The sequence below is a fragment of the Cyrtonyx montezumae genome, unplaced genomic scaffold, assembly GCF_038088225.1.
Source record: "Cyrtonyx montezumae isolate F1298 unplaced genomic scaffold, pur_monq_1.0 scaffold_8, whole genome shotgun sequence".
Lineage (NCBI taxonomy): Eukaryota > Metazoa > Chordata > Aves > Galliformes > Odontophoridae > Cyrtonyx > Cyrtonyx montezumae.
The window spans coordinates 44,464,899-44,488,353 of NW_027072089.1; the positions used below are offsets into that span (position 1 = coordinate 44,464,899).

Sequence of the window (23,455 nt, forward strand, 5' to 3'; positions counted from 1 at the left end):
CATCCAAGACAGCAAGGAGCTTTGCCTCCACCATTCCACAGTGAACAAGTCAGGACCAGAAATGTCTTCAAATTCTGCCAGAGCTGTGCCTCTCTGATAAGATCTGAGCAAGGAGAAGCAATGAGGTAGGCCACGCCTCATCTTCAGCTTTTACATGCCTTTTCCTGTTTGTGTTTTTGTGATGATTCTCCTAGGCATAGCAAGACAGTGAAATAGAACAACTAGAACTTCCTTGCAAGGAAGAGTCTCAACAAACAAAGCCTGTATTTCCCGAAACAGATCATGGAGCTGAGGCACAAAGTAAGGAGCGGGAAGGTACTGCTGAGTCTTGTGATGTGTGTGAGCAGCTCCAACAGTAGATGCCCAGCCACAGGATGTTTCTATTATCCCAGGTGTGTGCAACCTATGGGCCGGTACGTTTAAGAATGACTATTTGCAAGGATGAAGTATAGAAAGAGTAAAATTTAGTCAAAAATCTCTGAGCAATAGCTTGAGAACTCACTGAGAATTATGAGCATGGCATGCAGATTATTGTTAATTGCTGGCAAAAATGCAGGGCAAATGGTAGTGACTATGTCAAAAAATAGCGTTTTGCAGATGAGAATTTACTCTACCAAATAGCACTGTTGTGCTCTTCTTATCTGTTGTCATTTCCATGGAAATAAATAGGAGGCATTACATTATGGGTGACTTATTTATATACTTATGTATATGGACCAAGACCATTCTTCTTCACTCAATGCAGCCCAGGCAAGCCAAAAAGCTGGGCACCCATGTGTTATCAGCTGCACTCCTACGATTTTAACAAGGAAAAGTGCAGACACACTGCTACTTCAGCTGGAGAGAGAAGCATCAGAGCAGGCAAACACGCGAGGGCCCCGATGCAGCAATCCGTGCTGCTGGAAGGGAGTCGGCAGAGATCCCCCGGGGATCTCCAGGCTGCATCTGCTCCCCTCTGCTCCTCACTAACGCCTTGTAACGAAAGGGAGAGGCGGCAAAGCTGCCGCACGCTTCGGTCTCGATAAAACATTTCCACGGCTGTAGATGAGCCGATGCTGCATCTGGAAATCCCCTGCTTCCCCTCTCCCTTCGGTACAGTTAAGGGCACTTGTTCTGTACAAGTAATAGACCGCGGGCAAGGGCAGTACCGCAGTCACTGGGTCCTCATACGCCGGCACCAGCCGCACCCTCTACCCCCGGCCTCAGGACGTCCCACGTGAGGGGAAAGCGCAGATTAGAGGCACGCCAGGAAAGCACCAGCCGCGGGCTGAGCCGCCCCACGGCCCGGCCGCGCCGCTTCTCCCGGCCCCGCGGGCCCCTCCGCCACCTCCCACCGCCCCAGGTCCCCCGCTCAGGCGGACGCGCGCTCCCCGCAGGCCGGGGCGGGTCGGGGGCGGGCCGGGCATGGCGCCGGCGGCGCTGTAACGCGGAGCGGTGCCCGGCGCCTTGCGCAGCCGGTGGGCAGCGGGAGCCGGGCGGCGGCTCCTCCTCCTCCTCCTCCTCTTCTTCGCTCCGGCCGTGGGCGGTGGTGCGGCGCGATGGACTGGCAGGTGCTGACCCGGGAGCTGTCCCTGTACCTGGAGAGCCAGGTCCGCGTGGGGCTCTTCGGCTCCGGCGTGGGCTTGTCCCTGGTGCTGGGCTTCGGCGTCGCCTACGCCTGCTACTACCTCAGCAGCATCGCCAAGGTGAGCGGGAGGGCGGCGGGCCGGGCTCCGCAGGTGTCCCGCTGACAGCGTCCCGCAGCCCCGCGAAGGTCACCTCGGCCCTCGGCTGTCCGGCGGCAGGCAGCGCGCGGCGTCCCTTCCTTCACCCCGTGCGCGGGGTGCCTGGCGTCCTTGCGGCGAGGTCAGCCCGCGGAGGGCCCTTAGCCGCCGGGCCGGGCCGGGCCGGGCCGTGAGGCAGTCCCGAGCTTGGGTGCGCGGCCATCCCGGAGTGAGGGGGTGCGCGGCCTCCCCGCAGCCCGAAGCGCGGCCCTGGGGGCGGAGGGGGGGGCCCGGCCCCCGGGGCGTGGGGCTCTGCCTGGTGGTGTCCTGCAGTGCGGCGAGACGAGGAGCGGTGGCTCGGGAAGGGGCTGAGGAATCCCAGCTCTGATAAAGGGCCACGACTGGGGTTTTGGAGCGGCGCGGGTAACGAAGGAGTTCGCTGCCCTTGTGTGTGCCCTCGGTGCCGGTTTAAGTACTGTTGGACTCGCTGCCGCCGCGTTTTAGGGTTCTGCCACTCTCTTGCGTCTGGTCAGGAGTGGTATCACGCATCATTTGGGTACAGTGAGCCTGATCCCAATTAAAGCGGCCCCGCGGAGTAATAGCGAGTGCCTCATTGAGTGCTTAACCAACTGAAAATGCACATATGCAAAGATTTAAGGCTGGTAAAAACTTGCGCGCTGTGACGAGCTCCCATAGAATTGCTGAGAACGTTGCCTTCCTCTCCAGCAGAAAAAGAACACTTTATTATTGTCAGAGGAGGAAAATAAAGGGTCAGGAGGACATGCTGCTGCTGCTGTGTGTGTAACGCTTTTCTTCAAATCTTCTGTTGTTGTCCTGCTACTGCCTGAAGAGTCAGTGTAAAAGGGAAGCTTAAGAAATGTGGTTGCTAAAATAAGAGTCACTTGGTATGATGATTACCACGTTAGTTGGAATTGAGGCTGTGAGAAATATATCTGCATGCAAAGCATTATTAGAGGTGAGTACTAATGCAGCGTGTGCTGTAGTGTGAGGTGGGAGAATAAGTGTCCTACCAGGTTAAAATAGGAACTGCAGGAGCACACTCCACGTCCCTGGTTAAGCTTTGTTTCTGCGTCATACAGGAAAATCAATGTGATACAGTCTTTCTCAGTTGCCGTGGTACGCTATGTTTTTGGTTCCTTGGGGAAAGGTATGATGCTGGTAGAAACAGAGCTGGAATAATAGGTAAGGAATCCGTAACGCTTAGTGTTTTTTGTTTTTCAGTTGTACAATTTTGTCATTTCATTCGTTTTTTGTTTACTTATCTCTTTACTATGAAAGGAAGAACCACTGTAAGTAGATATATTAAAGAAACTAGTCTTCTGGGGTAGGATTTAAACAGACTTTTGTTGATTTATGACTTATTTATTTATTTTTCCACTGAATGCCCGTTCCTGACTGTAGTCTCTCTTCCTAGAAACCCCAGCTGGTGGCAAGCAATGAACGTTTCTGCCGCTTTCTGGAAGAGTATTGTCCTGTTGTGACAGAAACTTACTATCCCACGATTTGGTGCTGGGAAGGTCGGGTGCAGACACTCCTGCGTCCCTTTATCACCTCTAGACCCCAAGTACAGTACAGAAAGTAAGTGCCTTTCTTCTGGAAAGAGACGGTTTGTGTAGCCAGTGGTTATCTTACTCTGGGTCACAGCTACCATCATTGCTCAAGCTTGCACCCATATGTTTGGTTTATGCTCATCTCTACAGATCTTTCCTAGGTTTGGAACTGTTTCAATCCTGGATTCACTATGCAGTAGGTTTAGAAAGTCAGCATCCCATGTGCCCCTGTTATAGCTCAGAGGGTTTTGGAGCACTGAAATACAGGTGTTGGCATAGGAGCTGATGTGGTTATATGTTCATGGGCTGGTTGAGGTTGGAAAGGACCTCTGAAGGTCATTTGGTCTAACCCACCCAGAGGTTGCCCAGGCCCATATCCCAGCAGCTTTCAAAGATCTCCAAGGAGGAGATTCTGTAACCTATGCCAGTGCTCCATCGTACACATGGCACAAAAGTGCTTCCTGATGTTCAGAGGGCACCTCCTGTGTTCCAGTTGTGCCTACTGCCTCTTGTCCTGGCACAGGGCACTGCTGAAAAGAGCCTGGTTCTGTCCTCTTTGAGCTGAACAGGCCCAGTTCTTTTAGCCTGACTCCACAGGAGAGATGCTTCAGGCTCTTCAGCATCTTGATGGCCCTTTGTAGGACTTTCTGCTGTGTGTCCATGTCTCTCTTGTGTTGGGGACCCAGAACTGGACCCAGCATTCCAGGTGTGGCCTCACCAGTGCTGAGTAGAATGGAAGGATCACCTCTCTTGACCTGATGGTGAGGCTTTGCCCAGTGCAGCCCAAGATACCATCAGTCTTCTTCATGGCAAGGGCATACTGCAGACTCACCTTCACCTCTGTGTTCACCAGAACCCCCAGGTCCTTTTTTGCAGAGCTGCCTTCCTGCTGGTTGGCCCACATCGTGTTCTGGTGCCTGGGGGTTGTTTCTCCCCAGATACAGGACTTGATACATCCCTTTGTAGGATTGCATGCAGTTCCTGTGAACTCATTTCTCCATCCTGTTGAGGTCCTTCTGGATGGCAGCAGAGTCATCCTGTGCATCAAATATTCCAGTGATTGAATGCTTTCATTTTGGAAAGGTAACGCTATCACTCTGTCCATATAACCAATATGTCCAACTTTAATCGTAGCATGGCTGCTCTCAGCCCAGTTCTGAATGTATGAGACTCCTGGAATTTTCAGAGTAACTTTTACCTGTCAGGTTTATCTTGTGTTCTTTGACGCCTAAATTCTAAGAGGAAAGAAATTACATGTATTGTTTGTCCTTAGCTGATCTCTCTCACACAGAAGTGAGACTAAGTCTGGCAAGTGAAGCGTTTGGCACAAGAGCTAAGGAGAAATACTTTTGTGCTCCGGAACCTAGACACAGCACAAGTTGTTTCAGCTCTGTTTGCATGGTAGAATAGATTTAGCATTTAGCAGCTTCCCTTAGTTTTAGTAACTAGGAAACATTTCAGTGGCATGGCCGTGTCCGCTTTTTGTAGCCCTGCTTGTATACTCTGCTTCAAGGTTTGTGAGGAAAGAAATGTAGTTCCATGAGGCAAAGCTTAATTTACACCATTTGAGATTGTGTTGGCAGTACATGCTAGCATTGCATCTACTGCTCATTAATGAAAAAGGGCAAAGCTGATGTTGTAAGTCCAAGAAGGCTGATTAGCTTTAAAATCTGTAGTTAGTTCTATCAAAACCGTATTTTCAAATGAAAAATCAAATGTGAAGAAGACTTAAATCTTGGTAGTTTCTACATTAACTCCTCCACACGATGTATTCATTACCAGAGAAAAGGGAAGGTGCTATATGTCTCCAGTAAAAAAAAATAATAATCATAAACAAATTGAAACCATCTTCACATTGTTTAATCCATGCTTAGCTGCTTGGTATAGTATCACAGTTGTTACATTCTTAAGATATACATTTTAGGAGTTCATGCTAGCAAAGTTGGTAGAGATGCAGGGTGAAATTCTGGCTTCACTGATGCTGTAAAGATGGAGTAGTGTCTGTTTGTGTTCTGTGTGCTAAAAACATAGCAAAGTGTCATCCATTATACACACTGCTTCTTTGAGTTGAGGGAAAAAAAACACGTGATAAATATTTAACACACTGCTCCAAGTGCAATCAAAAGGTTCTCAAACCACACAAAGGAAAACAGTAGTACACAAGCCCCCATAAAATAGGAGGCAGTGCCAAAAGCCACGTTACAAACTTCCACTACATCAACAGCAAATGATGAAAGGTCAGCTCTCTGTTGACTGTAAGCTGGACTTGTGCCATGAAGTGACTGCACTAACTCATGTCACCTGGAGGTTTGAGTCTTTGGGAATGGTGTATCTGTGAATGTACTCGGGTGGTACTTTCAGTGTTAAAACACAATGGGCAATGCAGATTTCACAGCTGGTAGTTTTTACAGTTTAAGCTCTCTTACTCGAATGCATACATTTTTAAATCTAATCGTGGTTGTCTTAAAATGTGCCTTTCAGTGAGCTCATTAGAACAGCAGATGGAGGACAGATTTCGCTGGATTGGTTTGATAATAATGACAGCTTATATTATCTGGATGCCAGCACAAGACCTACAGTCCTGTTATTGCCTGGTCTGACAGGAACGAGCAAGGAATCCTACATTCTTCATATGATCCATCAGAGTGAAACACTGGGATATAGGTGCTGTTGTATTTCACTACTTGTATTTTGTGTGCAAGATCAAATATGTGCATGTATGAGGTGTCTTCCTAAAGTAAATGAGATTTAGGGAAATTAGTTTATGTAAGAAAGTATTAGAGGTAATAATAATAATAATAATCACCAAGTTATGTAACTGGCAGTTAATTCTAAAAGTCTGTTCTAGTATCTACAGATGTGCTCCAGAAATTGCAGTGAACACATCCTGTCTGTATAGATCTTTGCTGCTGTGTCCTAAACTGTATCATCAGCACTTGTGTACCTTTACACTTCCTTGAGAAGGAGTTTGTATTCAGCTTCACAAAGCCTTGTGTGGATGGACTACTGGCAGCAGGCCTTGGAGGAGGTCAGCTGCTGAATGCCAGAACTGCCTGATTCAGTAGCCTCCAATTCCTGAGTGCAGAAAGGGAAGCCAACCCACTCGTACTGTTAATGCTGCAAGAAGAGGTTTGTCACCTCTTGATTGCCACTGCTTAATTTAGTTTCGTTATAAAGGCTTCTGGTCAGAATTGGGTATAATAAGTGGATTAGTCAGTGAATAATTCCTTTATGTAATCATATTCCTGCAACTGTGCTTTAAAATAAGTTGTCATTGTTCCAGGATCGTTGCTTGAAATGTGGCATTTTATAATTGCAGACTGGGTTCTGGTTGACAATATGAAGTCCTTCAAGTATATATGAGTGCTTATACTAATTTGTGGCTATTTGTTCTCCGTTGGACACCTGAGTGACTTTCACTAAGTCGTGAAAGTTCAGCAGCACTCTTAACTGCTCAAACTGCTTTTAAAATCACAATCGCTTCAAAACTTACATGTAAACAGCACTGGAGGAAGAAAAAACACAAATCAGCAACAACTTAGAATTGTTTTTAAAATAGTCCTGAAAGAAAAATCTGCATTTTTGTTACCTAACGAAGGAAAATATGACATTAAAAAGAACTTTAGGTTTTGGTTTTAAACAGCAACATCTGAAAAACAGAAAAATAAGTCATTTTTTTTCATGCCTTTAACCCATCTAAATATGTATATTTTATTTAACAAAATTATTCCAATGACATGGTAGAAGAGCAATAGGAAAATAAGATTTATTAAGAAAGCATATGTTCCTAAAGTAGTATGGAACTGCTAGAAAATTCAACAACTCCAGCAAAGCAAAAACTTTGCTGTACAGGACAAAAAGAGAAGCCTTGTCCCCAGGATCCTGTACAAGATTTAGAAGTAGCTGTTGTCGTTTTGATTTGGGTCATTTCTTGCTATTTCATAAAATGATGTAGATATGGAGGATGTCTGCACGTAGCTCTCCTTTTTCAGAGCCCCGCTTTAGGCTCAGCACTGCACTGGCACAACTTCCAGCCCATAGTTGGCCAGCTCTGAGTGCAGGCAGAGCAAGATGCAAGCCCTGCTGTCAGGTAAGCCACACAGATCTCATCCTGCAGTCTGACTGTAGGCCGACAAATCACAGAGTTCACTTAAAGTCTTTCTGGTATAAAGGTCACTCTGCACCTGTCAGATTTCAGCATTAGTAGAACAGTAAATATTTATGTTCTGAACTTACCCATAGAACTGGCTTGTATTTCTTTATGTATCTTAATTTGTGTGTGTGCGTTATGTTTTTAGACAAACAAAGCTCTCTATAATTGAATTTACTTTCTCAATTTTTAGATGCGTGGTTTTTAACAATCGAGGAATTGCTGGTGAAGAACTCCTGGTAAGGATGAATGTGAAGATAAACATCTCTCTTGCGTAATCAGTACATATGTAACCTGCAGTGTATTTTTAAGGCTCTAGTTAAATGAGGGAAGCCTGTAGTGTACGTTGAAAATGCAGAGAAGAACATTTCATCTGGTACATCAATAACGAGCAGATACCATCTTTTTTTTTAAAACTCAGGGACCAACTGGTCAACACAAAATTGTTTTAACAATAGGAGCCATGGTAATTACTTTCACAATTGCCAATATCAATTTAAGCTAATTTTTGTTATGATTAAAAAGTTGTGCTGTTAAAATTGATCTGTGTTATGTGTTACTGAATTAATGAAGTGGATTTATATGGATAGCCATATCTAAAAATAAATACATGTCACGTTTGCCTAGAAATAGCTGGCAGTCCCACAGATGATGAGGCTGTGAAGCTAAACATTTTCTGCAGCTGGGCACAAGGCGTGATGAAATAGTGCTGAATAAGCTTTGTTTCTTCATATGCGTTTTGTTGAGTTTTGCAGCTGGTGTGAGTGTGCATAATACTCAGTATTGTTTTGCTATTTTTAGTCCCCTAGTTTCAGACTTTAAAAGTTCTGAATGTTTTCCCATAATCAGATAAAGTGCTTCAATGCAAATATTGCCACATTAGGGTAGTTTCCTGCATACTTTTGGAGATGGATCCGCAAAGCAGTTTTGTGATACACAAAGTCCTTATTGATGAATTTCTGAAGCACTTACAGAAAAGATCTCTTGTTTGGGTGCATTGTGTGTAACTTAGTGTAATCGGATTTACATATTTAAGCATTTTAAGATCTTTCTGTGGAGCCTAACAGCTGAAATTGTAATGTCTTCTGTAAGGGTGTTTCTACATTGCAATATGAAATCCCTAGTTAATGAGTTTGAAGCATGGTTGAGCAGCACAGTGGAAGTTAGTCATGCAAGTAATTATTTTTCTCGTCTTTTTAAAGACAGATATAAATTTACACTGTGTGATAGCTATATAGGGTATCTGTTAAATAAATGAGGTTTTTTGTTTTTTAATTAAAGGTTACTGTGAATTATTGTTATGGAATAATCAAATATTAGATTACCACAGCCAACGTGAATGAAGACATTGTCTTAAAATACCTTAGTACAATGAATGGGTATCCTGATAGAAGTATCAGGCATTAACTGAAATTAAATAGTTTTATAAACTCTAGTTCTATAACTTTAGTTATAGCTTTATAAACTTTTCATCTGATATACTTTCACTTAGAGTACATTAGATATTAGTTACCAAAAATCATGTATTTGTCCTTGTAAACTTGACAACTTAATTAAAATAAAACACATTCACACAATTTATAATTAATAGGATGCAATAAAGGGCACAGTGATTCGTGTGGATGAGAATTGGAAATGCAACATAAGTGGAAAACATCTTCAGTGTTAATTACCCACATTTAGCCTTTCTCTCCTCTTTTTTAACATCTTTTACTTCAACGTTTTAATATTCATGTTAAATCTACTTTAATCAGCTTCTTCTAATTAAACTTGATAAAATCATCCACAAATATCCACACTGTTTAACTGCAAACAGTTTTAAACAACAACAACAAAAAAAAACAAAACACTGCAATATACACTGTTACTGCAGGCAACAAAAATAAAAACAGTTAAAATTTAAAATTGAGTACTTTTACAGTTAATTTTAATGTTCATACTGAATTGTGGCAGGCGAGCCACTACCTTAAGTTAATTCAAGGTCATTAACATGTTTAGTAACAGCTACAGTTAAAATCTCTCTTGATGTACCAGAAATCTAGAGAACACCATTAGAAAAAAAAACCCACTGTGGTTCCTACTGTTCCTGAAAGCATTTATTTCCCTTACACTGCTCCAGAAAGTCTTCAGGTTGTAGCCTGTGGTACTTGCCTATGCAGGTGAGGCTCAAAAGCTATGCTTATCCTACCTTCGGGTCAGCAGGGGGAGGGGGTTATCCAAATCCCAGTGATGGCTGTGGAAGGCTTTCCACTTTCCAGTTCAAGATCTGAAGAGTTGCTGCTGGTAGATAGAGAAGGGATAATATACACATTCCATTGCTTTTGTTAATAGAGTATGGTAGTGAATTAGGTAAACTTTGTTTGTATTGTGCATAGAATCTAAATATTGTCTACCTTTCAAGTTCAAGCTGACAGAACTTGAAATCTAGTATTCCCTTAGTCATTTGAATGTGGGTAAAGATAGTCTAATTGTCACTGTGACTTCTTTTTTAGTAGTAAATTATAGCCTTTATGATGTGTTTTCATTTCCTTAAAATGTCTTAAAAATACTATCTAGTACCTACCTAGTTTTATCTAGTTTAGCTAGTGACTCTGTGATCTGTTTTCACCTAATGATTTGTTAGTTGCAGGTAGTGAACATCTTTATCACCTTTTTGATTTTGTAATGATAGCAAGCCTCTCCTTCATCCACTTCCTCCTGAAATGCTTGGGTTTCTATTTGCTATTTAGTACACTTTCAGGATAAATGTTAAATTTATCTCGTTATATAAATGTCCCACTGTACGGTTTGCTTTGTCCTTAAAGGTTGATAAAAAAGCTTATGATGGCATTTTTCCCGATGACTCCTTACAGACTCCAAGGACTTACTGTGCAGCTAACACAGAGGATTTGGAGGCAGTTATTCATCACATACACAACTTGTACCCCTCAGCTCCCTTCATGGCAGCAGGTGTTTCTATGGGAGGGTAAGATATTATGCAAGAGGAGTCTCTGCTTATCTGTGATCTTCATAAGACTGTTACAGCATGATTGTAAACTATTATTATTCTGCAATACTTACTGCAACTAATTTTGGTCTGTCTGTACTTGTGAACATTCAGAAGACTCTTAGAAGCTTAACTTCTTTGAGGCTTTTAGCTCTGTGTCAAGTAAGATAGGAAGCAGGCAGCGTTCAAAAGATGGGGTGGAGGAGAGCAGAGGGACAAACAGGGAACACAGATTGACAGAGGAGCAGGTGGGCTATACAATCTGTGGAAGCTATGAAGACCATCTTTGGAACAAAGGAATAGAGAAACTAGAGCTAACATACCATGTTTCTTAACAGTCTCTGGAATTCACAAGTTTTAAAAAGATATTCAGTCTGCCCAGGTTCTGCAGTGTGTGGGTAGGCTGTGCTGGAAGAGATGTGGGTATCTGCTCTGTCTCTCTCAAAAGCAAGTAGTAGTATTGTTACTGAAGCCAGTATGGGTTGATTTTAGCATGTGGTGTTAAGACTTGCTGTGTCCTGGCTTGTGTCCAAAAAGCACAGCTAGAACAGATAGTGATAGAACAGTTGCTAGCTAAGTCACTGCTAGAAGGTAGGAGAAATGTTCAGACAGCCTCTTGAACAAAAATTGAATGAGAAGATTGCTTCCATTAGCAACACTGCAGGCACAATGGGAACTTTGAGACTTCATTGTCATGAGTTTTATGGACAGTGGACAGGTAATAGACCTGTACGTTGACACTAATCTACTAATGACTTGTAGGAGCTTTGGGATAAATATGGATTTATTCAAGCACTGTAGTTTTTAATTAAATCAGGAACTTGGCAGCCTTTTAAATCAGGCCAGTCTTTTTCCATTGTTGCTGTTGAACTTTTGCCAGTGTATTCAGTATAAAGAGATATGGACCTCTTCAGTTTGTCAATATCAGTCTTTCTGGAAAGTCCAAAATTTGGCTTGCTACTCCAGATATCACCTTGTAAGTGCCAAGTGCAGGGAAATAATCACTTGCCTAGATCTGCTTGTTTTGCTTGTACTAACATAGCACAGCATATTGTTAATCTTCATGGCTGCAAGGGTGCACTGCTGATCTGTGTTCGGATTTCCCAAGCCATTTTCAGCAGTGCTGCTCTTTTTCCAGTCATGAGTCTGTCTTAGGTGTAAGACTTACATTTGCCTTTGTTGAACTTCTTGAGTTGTCTGCCAGTCCATATTTGCAGCCTATTGAGGGCACTCAGAATGGCAGCTTTGTTTTTTTTTTGCACCTGACACTCCCCACAGTTTGGCCTGCAAGACTACCAAGGTTGTAGTTCTTATTATGCAGTTGTTAATGCAGGTGTTATGCAGTATTGGCCCCAGTACTGATCCCAGTAAATAGATCCAAACCCTTCGGTTGTGGATTTCATGTTCCTGATCACAGCCATCTGAACCTAGTGGTCTAAGCCAGTTTTCTACCACATTACAGGTCACCTATTAATACTCTGTCCCTCTACTGGCTACATGGAAATCATGGAAGACTGTCAAAAGCCCTGCTTAAGTCAAAACAAGCAACGTCCTGTCCCTTCCTATAATCATTGAAAGTGATCAGCTTATTAGAGCAGGTAGTCAGGTATGCTTTGTCCTTTTTGGGAACATTCTAGCTGTTACCAGTCACCTCAGTCTCTACATGCTTTGAAATGGAATCCAGATGATAGTCCCAAAGTTAGGCTGACCAGCCTGTATTTCCTCCTCCTTTTTTTTTTTTTTTGTGTTGTTTGTGTGATGTACTTTTTTTCCAGACATCAGGAATATACTATAGTTGCTGCAACGTTTCAAAAGTGATAGCAGGTTCACAAAGACCTTGTCTCTCTCCTTCTGGATCTTTGGTGCTCCTTGCTTCATCCTGTATATGTCCAGTTTGCATAACTGGTTCCTCACTCAGTCTTCCTCTTCCATAAGTAATGCTGCAGTCTCCCATACTCTGCCACTAGGCAGAGGGACCTAGTAGGCCTGAGAACATACTTTAGCATTACAGACAGAAAATAAAAGGTACCCTTGTCCTTTTACAAATGTTTTGTCATAAGGTCCCCTGCTCTGTTGAACAGGAGGTCCAGGGAGGAATACAGGTTGGTCAGCCTAGCCTCATTCTTTGAAGAGATCCTCTGGAAGCCATCTCCAGTTATACAAATGGTAAGAATGAGACTGGGTTTATCAAGGACAAAGTGTGCTTGAACGATTTGCTTGCCTTCTGTAGTGATACAACTGGCTTTGCTGTCGAGGGGATAAGGGCTGAATGCTGTTCTGAGCCTTTCTTTTGGTACCAATGTACTTAGAGAAGCCCTTCCTGTTCTGCTCATTCTTTGCCAATTCCAATTCCAGTTGAACTTCAGGTATTCCATACGGCATCTCCTGCATGCTTGGGCAATGACTGCATCTCCCTGGCAGCCATCTCCCCACCCATCCCTACCTTCCACCTTCACGTGCTTTGGTTTTTTTTAACTCAATCAAAAAAGACCACATGGGGACTGTCTCCATACTTCAGAATTAATTGGAGCACTTAACATGTTTAAAATAAAGCAGGAGCAGAGATTTCACCAGGAGCATATTGGTAAAATCATCCACGTCCTAATCTCGCAATATTTTTCATTATTTATCCTTTAAATTATTTTTTTTTAATTTCCACTTAAGTTATAAAGGACATATTTGCCCATTTGAGAAGAAAAATAGATATTCACTTCACAAAGTTATAAATGTAATTGATCATCAGATCTTTGGATCTGTTTTGGGAAGAGACTTCGTTTTCTAAAACAAATATTCCTAAACCCTCTCTCTCAACCATTTGTGTTCTGTAAATTCTGTTAGAAGTGGTTTCTGCTATTACTGCAACCTTTTTTACTGGTTTATGGCTCAACATTCTTCTTGGAGTATATTGACCCATGGCTCATAGGTTCCTCCTCTTCTGTGAGTGAGAGGGAGTATACCTAGCTCCTGTATGTGTCACAGGGAGCTTTCCTCATTGGGTTTGAGTAGTTTGCAGGTACACGTTCCCAAGCACTGTTATTCTTTACCAACTGGTGAGTAGGAAGGAACCTACATCTCCCTTCTGCACTGCTATCCTGCTATTTGGTGGGTAGTGTGCAGGGATAAATTCTCTGCGATGGCAGGCTGCTTCACACTGTCATTGCTACAGGCTGCTGTCTCCCACAGTACAACAGATGAAGCCAAGGTATAGAGTGTTGGTGATCCAGGAAGCTATATTAAGTTGTGGAGCTTCTAATGTTTTGACTTCAGGACTTAGTGTTCAAATGTTGCTTGGAAACCTCGGGGTATTGGGCAATCAAGTAAAACTTAGGGCTTTTCTGTTGTTCTTTTACTATCTTCTCATTAATTCAGTTTTTCAACATCTGAAGGGTCAGGTACTCATGAACTCTCCTTTTTTTCCAACTCAATTAAACATCAGCAGTACAGACTGTAAGTTGCAATTGGCCAGAAAGGCAAGATTTATACTATTTATTTGGCTCGTAACTTGTTATTTTTATTAATTATCTATTATTCTTTCATGCTTTCTGTTAAAAAAAAAGGAGAACTGTGTTCTTTCAAATGTCTGAAGTGGTATTACCTTCCACTCCAAAGACAGTGTCATAGTGATGCAAGTGTGCCCAGGGTGCATTTATCAGGCAGACTGATTAGATTTACCAGCTTGAGAAGTCTTTAATTAAAGAGTTGTAAAATTGTAAAACCTACTGGCAGTCAGGAATACCTGTTCCATGGGTAAGGTACATTTGCTTGACTTTTTCCTCTCCTTCAGTGACATAAATAAGACCAGAACAGATCTTATTTTTAAGTGCACTTCTACCCCCATCCCACACGGTGCGCTGTTCCTTTCTGAACGCAGGGAGTGAAAGCAAACCTCGTGAATCATATGTTGATGTTGTTGACTGCCTTTTAGAAGCATTAGGCACCACTGTAAGGCTCGTACAATGAACTGTAAGGAGAAGCAGACCAAAAGGTGCTGATTGTTATATTTGCTTTAGATTGAAGCGAACAACTTGATAGTATATATGTTTCTGTTTTTCATTTCTGTTTGTAGCATGCTTCTTTTAAATTACCTGGGCAAAACTGGCAGAGACACTCCTTTAATGGCAGCTGCAATTTTCTCTGCGGGTTGGAATGTTTTTGAATCTGTAGAGTCTCTGGAGAAGCCACTAAACTGGCTTCTTTTCAACTATTACTTGACTACTTGTCTACAGTCCTCTATCAGCAGGTGAGTTGCCTTCTAAACTATTTGGCAAGATGGAAGGATGTTAGCATAAGATCTGCAGCAGGTACAATAATACTGGCGAAGTTAATGCTGTAACAGCATTTCACAAAGTCGACCTGTGTGTGTTCTTCTATGGGCTTTGAAGTCAAAGGGATCTTTGCAAGAAAAAATTGTCATCAATGTGACTAAATTTCTGTGTTCATCAAGGGAGTCAGCATAAGCCTGTAAGTACGTTAGCCTGATGGAATTAACCAATTGAATTTTTTAGACATCTGCACACACAGAGTTTGAGTCGCATACTTAAATACGTGTGTTTATATGTACTAATTCTTTTAAGTCGGCTTTGATCGCGGAAGCATGGAGAGGGTTCGTTCATCCTTTGCCTTGTAAAATTGGGTTGTATTTTATATTTCAAATGTTTAATTCTCTGAACTTTAGCATCTTTCTCATGACTCATGCAGATTTTGACTATGTTGCTGGATGTGCCTGGGTATAAATGAACAATTCTTCTGCTCTTGATTTCCGGGCAGATTTTTCATAAGATAAAATTGAAACCAGGCATGCTCTTGATAAGGAATTATCTATACAAACGTATCTATGGAGCAGAGGGCTTCTACATCTGTTCATACAGCCCTCTAATTTTTGTCCCTTTCTCTTTAGGCATCGAGAAATGTTGGAAAAATTATTTGATATGGATCTCGTGATGAAGGTAGGCAAACATGTTACTTTTGCCTTAGCTCGATGGTGTTTTCCAAATGCTGACATGATTCCCTGTTTGAATTCTGTACTTCAGGCTAGAACTGTTAGAGAATTTGATAAGCAGTTCACTTCAGTCATGTTTGGCTACCGCTCAATTGATGATTACTATGAAGATGCCAGCCCGTGTCGCAAGCTGAAGTCTGTAGGTATTCCAGTGTTATGCCTAAACTCTGTGGATGATGTTTTCTCACCAGGTCATGGTAAGTGTAGCTTTTTTAAAAAATGTATTTCTCTATTTGTGCAATCCTTAAGCTAAACTATAAAGGTCTGAGGACGAACTGTGTGTGAAGTTGTATGTAACTATTACTTATGCTTAGGATCACAACCTCCAGGAGTGGGTCAGCCTCACACTTTATTTAGTACAAAACACATACAAAGTAGCTGGGTATGGAGAGGTCTGATGAGAATAGAATGCAGAAGAAGCACATGGGGTGGCAGCCATTAGCCCTTAGTCTATATAAAAAAATCAAAGAAATGTGCACATTTAGAGTGTGATTTTTTCCCAATGAATCCAGTGCCTGAAAATTAAAAAGGAAGAAAATACATGAGTTAGCATACAGTCCAAAATCTAGGGCAAGAGAAAAGATACTGAGGAGGTGAGCTTCTCAAAGGAGACACATTAAAATCAATAAAAGCCCAACTGGATGAAGCAGCAATATTAGCTAGTAACTGATTGGCTGAATACCCTGCCTTCCTTTCTCTTCCTATTTTCAGCCAGCCACGCAGTCATTATGAACACTGTGCTTTTGATCTTTAACCCTGTTGCTAACAGTCTCAAAAAAGATTCGCTTATTCCTGCAGTCTGTTACGGTGTCTGAGAAGAAAGAGAGAAAACAAAAGTTAATGTAGAAGAAAATCTCTGTAATGAACAGCTGATGAGGACACCAATGCAGTGAACATCTGATACCTTTACATACAAAGTTCATTCAGTTGAACTTTGAGTTTATTTCAGGGAAGTTTTCTTCTGTTACAAGTCAAGAGATTATTGTAGAATCACTCAAAAAGTTGAACTTAGTAACAACAAACAGAAGAATGAAGGAATTGGAAGATACTGTATATGCATGTGTGCCCATATGTAAAACTTAAACTGACAAGTGCACATATTTAATGTTATCTTTAGTATTTTGGAGACCTGCTAGATACATGAAGAGAAAAGGGCCATTCCAGTGGAGAGCACTAGAAAAAACATTTGTTTTGGTTTTTTTCCTCTTGAATAAAAACTGTCTTTGCTACTCAGGAACAATATAAAGGGCTGGCAGCCACCTATCCCTTAACTTTGGCCAAAACTGAGACAAAAAAAAAAGTAAGATGAGGGCAAACATAGAAATACTCTTCCAGAATACTTCATGAGCCTTCAACAGTTAATAGTTCAGGAACGTAATAAGACAGAGTTATATTTACTAGCCTCTGTAGGCTGTTTTTTTTTTTTTTTCTTGAAACTGTCCAGTTACTTTCCTGTTGCAAGCAGATACTGTACTGAAAATGATAATGGATATGGATATGACCTTAAATTCAGGGTCCAAATGTAAAATCTGTCTAGTCTATTTACTCTGAGGGTGGTCACACACTGGAACAGGTTGCCTGAATAAGTTGTTTGAACACCTCCACTCACAGAGGTGTTCAAAACCTGATGGACACGATCCTGGACAGCCTGCTCTATCTGACCCTGTTTGAGAGGGTCTGAGCCAGATGATCTCAGGAGGTCCCTTCTGCGCTCTGTGGTTCTGGGATTCTGTAGCTTGACAAACCAGCAGATTGAGTCCCGTAGAGTATGGCTGTACCAGATCTTTCCTCTCTTGGAACTGGTCTTTAAAGGAAACACGGTGCTTGGTGAACAGTGGATTATGAAGATGGACTCTTGTTTAAGTAATCAAACCTATTGTTAGAACTCAACAATAAAAAATGCTTTAGATGCCTTGCAGTGTAGAGAGAGGTGAGGTAGAGCACCATGAAGAATCTGAAACAAGAAGTGCTACAGTCTGTTAGAGATAGTCCATCCTCTCTTGAACTCTGACTTGTGTGAGCACATGTAAGCCTTTAGCAACCAGAGGCATTTTCCAATGACAGCTGCATAGAGGATTCAAAGCCACAGACTTTCTTCTCAATCAGACTCCAGTCTTCCACTGACTTTGGGAACTGATTATTTCATGCTTCATTGTGGTTCATCTCTCCCAGTAATACATATCCCTTTTAAGATACCTTCAGTTCCTCTTGTAGATAGCCCCTTACCTAGGAAACAGGCCTAGAAAACTCATTGGAGGGAGAGCTCTGCCAGAATTCTTATGTGGTTAAATATCTTTTATAAAGCTGGCCACACCTGTCTTCCTACTCCAGAGTTTGAGGAATGCAAACCCAAGTCTGCTTTATCAATACACATTTTGGGCTCCAAGAGAGACGACAGCCTTTATAAAGGGCAGATGCTGGCTCTGTTGCTTCTTATTACCTGACGACTTCTTGCATGGCTTTTTATGTACTTTGTATTTCCTGGCAATTATTTTTTAGTACATTGTGAAATACATCCTTTGATAGTAACCCAGTGTTAGAAAGAAATAATTCATTTGCACTCCTTCCTTAATGTTGGTGCATAAATGTTCAAGGAGTTTGGCAGTTGATGTATCTGTAGTTTAATTCTGGAATGCAGTTCTCGTGTTGGGTATTACTAAATAGTGAAAGCAAATGCTTCTTTCACTGTGTGACAATTCTCTCACCACAACTAATTGAAACAAGCCATTGCTTGAGGAAATATGTAACACAGTCAAGTCAAAAATAAATGAAGAAGATGGAATGGTAGCGTTCAGTATCAGTGTCACATTTAACTTTTTGTCACAAGTGGCATTTTTCTCCTCAGAGACTTTCAGCAGCATATTAGACAGCCAACCTAAATTTCATCTTAGCGGTGCCTAGCTAATTGCTGCTGGTGTATGCTGTGTCCAAGTGAAACCCTACCCTTGAAGTTAGGTACTGTACTTTTTATTGAACATCTTTGACCCTCTGAATCCAAACTTGGTGTAATGACTCTTGGGAGTTATTTTGCATCCTCTTCTGTAAATACCACGGTTTGTTTTTTCTATCATCCTTCAAAGAAGCCACAGCAAATTGATTCTGAACAATTCTGCACATGTATTTACACTGTGGTTCTGTGATGACAAATTACAAATCTGTGCACTGCTGGATCAAGCAGTAGTACAGATTTTAGTCAGTGGAAACATAAATACAAGGTTAGCCTTGGACAAAGTTGAATAGTAGTGTCTATTGGCATGCCACTCTGTAACCCAGAGAGCATCACATCCAGTGCTCCATTTGTGTGCACTTTACATTGCAGAATTTGCTCTGTTACACTGTGGGCTTATTAGTGGATGGCTAACAGTCCCTGGAAACAGCTTTGGAACCTGGAACAGAGAGAAGCACCATGCAGTTGCCAAGCATCATTTGCATTTTGGCACATTTTTAAGTTCTCTCCTGAGAAGCTGCAGAGCAAGAAACTGCTGGGGAGGAATTGTACAAATGGTGACCTAACTGTTTGAGACTGTGCCATGAACAGGCTTTCCTGTGCTCTGTAGGAGAGGTTAGAGCAGAGATGTAACAGCAGGTCAAACTTGGCAGCTACTGAACATCCTCATTGCAAATAGAAATAAATGACTACATATTCAGCGCAGTGCTGCAGCTTTTCACAGAATCACAGAGCTGTAGGGGTTGGAAGGGACCTCCAGAGATCATGGAGTCCAACCCCCTGCCAAAGCAGCTCCCTAGCCCAGGTTGCACAGGTAGGCGTCCAGGCGGGTCTGGGACGTCTCCAGAGATGTTTTGATAAAAGCAGTGACCTGTGGCAGAATTCTGCTGTAAATGAATGTATGATAGAACAGGAAACAGGCAGGGTGGAGAAAACAACATTCAAAAATACCTATATGTGGCTCACACTTCACCCAGCACAGAAGGAGCCGTCAGGCCAGCCTCATTGACTTTTCTTTTTAGCTTTGCCTCAGCATTGCTATAAAAGGCCCAGGTCCTGCATATGGCATTTCCAATTTTCCAGCTGAACACAGGAAAAGTCAAGGAATTTTTGCAGAGACAGTGAGAAACACAGTTCCTTCCACTTAGCAAAGATTCAAAATCACTTAATAAATGCTGGAATCAATCTACTTAAATGTGTGCAGCTTTGAAAGAATGAAAAAAATGGATAGCAGTGAGTAATGAAGAATCTCGACTCTGCAAGATAATCACCACTGTTCTCTGGAGCCCACAGGATGTGCACTATTCAGTATGCAATCGAGTACCTGTACTACAGGCAGGAGCCAGATAACACAGCATTCAGAAAAGACATTACCTGTACTGCACGTGCAGTGGTTTTAGCATCCATGCTGAGGCCTGGAGTGGAACATTTGTGTTCTGCTGCACACTGCTGGGACAGAGCTCTGAGGCACAGGCTGCTCCCATGAACGTGCAAATGCAGTGTGCTTCTTCATTGAATTTTAGAATGGCCTGGTCTGAAAAGGACCTCAAAGATCATCTAATTTCAACCCCGCTGCCGTGGGCAGGGTTGACAACATCTAGAGCAGGCTGCCCAGAGCAGTCTTGCCCCTGCTACTTTAAGGTGGGATCTGTTTATGAGTCACTGCATTCAAGATCTTGTGCAGCTTCCCTGGCTGACAGTCCTCCTTTAGCTCAGGAACAGGCAACATGCAGTTCCTCTACTTGATGAAAATGAGGGCAAATCAGCATCCGAAGCACGCAGCAGTGAGCATGCCAGCATCCCAATGAAAGGAAGGAATGTGTGCACAAAGAAGGTAAAGATGTGCAGGGATAATGACTACTCACCTTTATAGTGGAAAATGGTAAAGAATCGCAAAGCTTTGAAAAGCTGGGGGGCAAAGTTCAGTCAGAAAGGAATATGGACGTCTGACCCACCCTAAAGTGAACCTGATTAAGTGTCTCTCTTAAAAAATGCTTTTTAATGTATGAGGTGGTATTAAAGGTCCTGCAAATGAGTCACTGCCTTCTGTTGTGCTGAGGCAATTTTAACTTGACCTAAAATTGGATTTATTTTCTTGTGGAATCGTAACCTTTTTGAGACAAATACAGAGAAATCCCCCTTACTTCTTTCTCTCTGGACAAAATGGGTATTCTTTTGCTGCTAGTTTTTTTTCTGTTAGTCCTGAATAATAAAAAAATCGGTGTGAATTTTGGTGTTTTCTTTTGTTTGTTTGATTTTGTTCTGCAAAGTTTGTTATTTGTAAACTGGAACTTTAAACAGGATTCTTCACCGAAATGTTTAGAGATCTCTGCTTGTTAGGAGAACGGCATATTTAGCATATGTAAAACTTCAGAGGAAACTGCTTCAAATAATGATTTCTTGAATCAAGAGCACAAACACCACAGTTCCATAAATTTCTGCCATTGGGTTGACCAGTTCATGTGGTGATATCCCACTTCCTCACGTTTTGTTTACCTTGTCTGTTTAGATGACAAGTTCCTCAGGGCAAGTGCTGTGTCCTGCTTTTTTTTTTGGTGTGATCTAAATATACAGGTGTATCTGCATAGCAAAACAGATACAATAGTGATACTAAACCAGGATCCTCATTAATTTTAGCTGATGATGAATGGTTTTGTGCTTGCAGTCTCCTAAAAAAAACCAAGAGAATGAGATTCACAGTTAAGATACTAATTGCTCAGTTTTTTCCAAGCTGACTATTTTAACAAAGGTTAAAAGCTGCAGGCTTGATTGTCCTTTCATTTATATTATACATAGCATACCATAAATATGCACAAACATAGTGCTGTTACATCAGCAGGACTGAAAGAAAGGTAGAATCATAGAATGGCTTGGGTTGGAAGTGACCTTAAGGACCATCTAGGCACTAGATCAAGTTGCCCAGGACCCCATCCATCCTGGCCTTGAACACCTCCAGGGATGGGGGATCCCACTGTCTGTGGGCAGTCCGTGCCAGCACCTCACCAACCTCTCAGTGAAAAACATGAACGTGTGATTTCTGAAGGCTTTACAGCAGCCAGAGAATCATAGGTTCATAGGTTCATAAGGTTGGAAAGGACCTACAAGATCATCTAGTCCAACCATCCTCCTATCACCATCCCTACCCAAGTACTAATCACACTGAAGGGCTGAGTTAATGATGGAGAGGCAGAAATGGCCTTTAACACAGCTATGTTTCTAACTCCTGCTGTACGTTTAAGCTTATGTTAGTACTGTGCATATTTAGTCGTATGTAGTGTGATAAATACCTGCAGTTCTTTTTCCTCCCTTTTAGCTATACCGGTGGAAACTGCCAAACAAAACGCAAATGTTGCTCTGGTTCTGACTTCCTGTGGAGGCCACATTGGTTTTCTGGAAGGAATATGGCCAAGGAAGTGCACTTACATGGACAGAGTCTTCAAGCAGTTTGTGCAAGCTGTGTTTGAGCATGGAAACAAAATCTTTAGCATGTAGCTTTGGCTATAGCACAGTGGCACATTCCAACAAGGGCAGTTGAGCTTAATGCACAGATTTTAACTACCATAAGCCAGCAAATGGATAAAGTCCATTACTACACGCAAAAATATTTTTTGCCTAAGATTTTGTAGCGAGAAACTAAATAATATGTTGTCACTTTTGTATTTATTTTTAATATGCCTTACTAAGAATGACCTTAAATGAAACAGCATTCTGCATACATCAAATTGCACTTAACCAAATCACCAAGTGAATAGATGGTAATTCCTCAAGATTATAATTTAAACCAGTACATGTTTAGGAGAGTTAATTTAGACGGCTTTTAATATTAGAATGGCAACATTCAGAATAACATTTATTATCCTGCCAAATACAGTACAAGTTGGCCCATTCCTTAGGTGAAAATCTTAAGAAAACAATAGGAAGAAACACTGGTTCTTCAGACAAGTCTAAATTGCAGCATGCTGTTCTGTAGCATTAGACCGATAGGCTTTTGCTGTTTTACCTTGAGAATATCCAGATTTAGGGCTAGTTATTGTTTTTTAAACTGTGTCAATGTCATATTCATTTTACATCTGTATTTTTTTAAGCGGCTTATTTATAGTGTTTACACGTAACCAAAAGATTCCTTTTAAAGAGTACTGTAATAACTTATGTAATTAAAAGACATTTTGCATTTCAGTGTTTGTGTATAGCTGGGCGTTGTCATAGCTGTAATAGACACTCCATATAACTGGTAAATTCAATTACTGTCTGTTTTGTTTATATTACCTTGCAAGAATGATACAGTTTTAAACAAGAAACCGTAGAGCACTAGGAAATTATGATAGTCTGTTTTAAATTAAAAGATGTATCAATCTGAATCCATTATCTCTGCTGTTGTTTCCAATAATTTGTAGTAAGAGTGTAACAAAGCGTTTCAAGAAAGATGGGAGCTGGGCAGGGTGGTGACGCTGGTTTGATCACGCGTCCGCACTTCAGCAGTAGGCTGTCAGCCACTGGCACCTCTGCGAAGGATTGCTGCCCTGGTGGCTTATGAGGATTGTGAGGCTGCCTGAGACACTGCTGTTCGCAGCCCTGAAAGAGGGAGAGATGAAGTGGATCCTCGAGGAGAAAGGACCATTTTGAAAACTGCTGGGAAGACCTAATGCGGAGCAGAGTGAAATCAAATCTGAGCGGCTCGTGTGGAGGTCCTCTCTCGTGCTAATGACAGTTCTGTGCCCGCTGACACAAGATCAGGCAGCGAAGATGCCTTCGCATTTTTGTTTTTATGTTTTGAACAGGGTCAGTACAAGAAGAAAATGTGGATAAAAAAGAAGAAAATGTGGATGAAAAGCAAAGCGGGTCATCTGTCTTAAGTAGCACGTGAACAGCCCTCTTGCAAGGCATGTATCCTAGTAACAGCAAAGGCAAGGGAAGAACAGAAATAACTTTCGTCTTCAGATAAAGAAGAAATTAAGTTACACTAGATGAAAGCTAGTTTCATAAGGTGGGAGGTTACCTTGACAGTTAGAAAGTGTTTTCAAGTTTTGACTTTTTAGGCAAGGCATTGGGCTTTGTACAGACAATAAAGTCTAACTTATTTCTTCCCTAATAAGGAAAAT

The 23,455-nt window shown here is 41.8% G+C and overlaps 1 protein-coding gene across 1 annotated transcript; it reads left to right on the forward strand.

Annotated features, from left to right (window-relative positions):
• The first annotated feature begins 1,349 nt into the window (after positions 1 to 1,349).
• Positions 1,350 to 22,806, forward strand: ABHD3 (abhydrolase domain containing 3, phospholipase). Its single transcript, XM_065753249.1, has 9 exons — positions 1,350 to 1,685; positions 3,139 to 3,302; positions 5,756 to 5,938; positions 7,618 to 7,663; positions 10,277 to 10,389; positions 14,477 to 14,650; positions 15,308 to 15,356; positions 15,441 to 15,606; positions 21,670 to 22,806. Exons 1-9 carry the CDS (start codon positions 1,539 to 1,541, stop codon positions 21,846 to 21,848), a joined length of 1,221 nt encoding a protein of 406 aa, XP_065609321.1. The 5' UTR covers positions 1,350 to 1,538; the 3' UTR covers positions 21,849 to 22,806.
• Positions 22,807 to 23,455: the final 649 nt, after the last annotated feature.

Excerpts from the sequence above, each read along its gene's own strand:
- ABHD3 (XM_065753249.1), top strand. The coding sequence starts at position 1,539 with ATGGACTGGCAGGTGCTGACCCGGGAGCTGTCCCTGTACCTGGAGAGC. Across the intron at positions 10,390-14,476 it reads GCAGGTGTTTCTATGGGAGG|CATGCTTCTTTTAAATTACC; the intron begins GTAAGATATTAT and ends TTCTGTTTGTAG. Across the intron at positions 15,607-21,669 it reads TGTTTTCTCACCAGGTCATG|CTATACCGGTGGAAACTGCC; the intron begins GTAAGTGTAGCT and ends CCTCCCTTTTAG.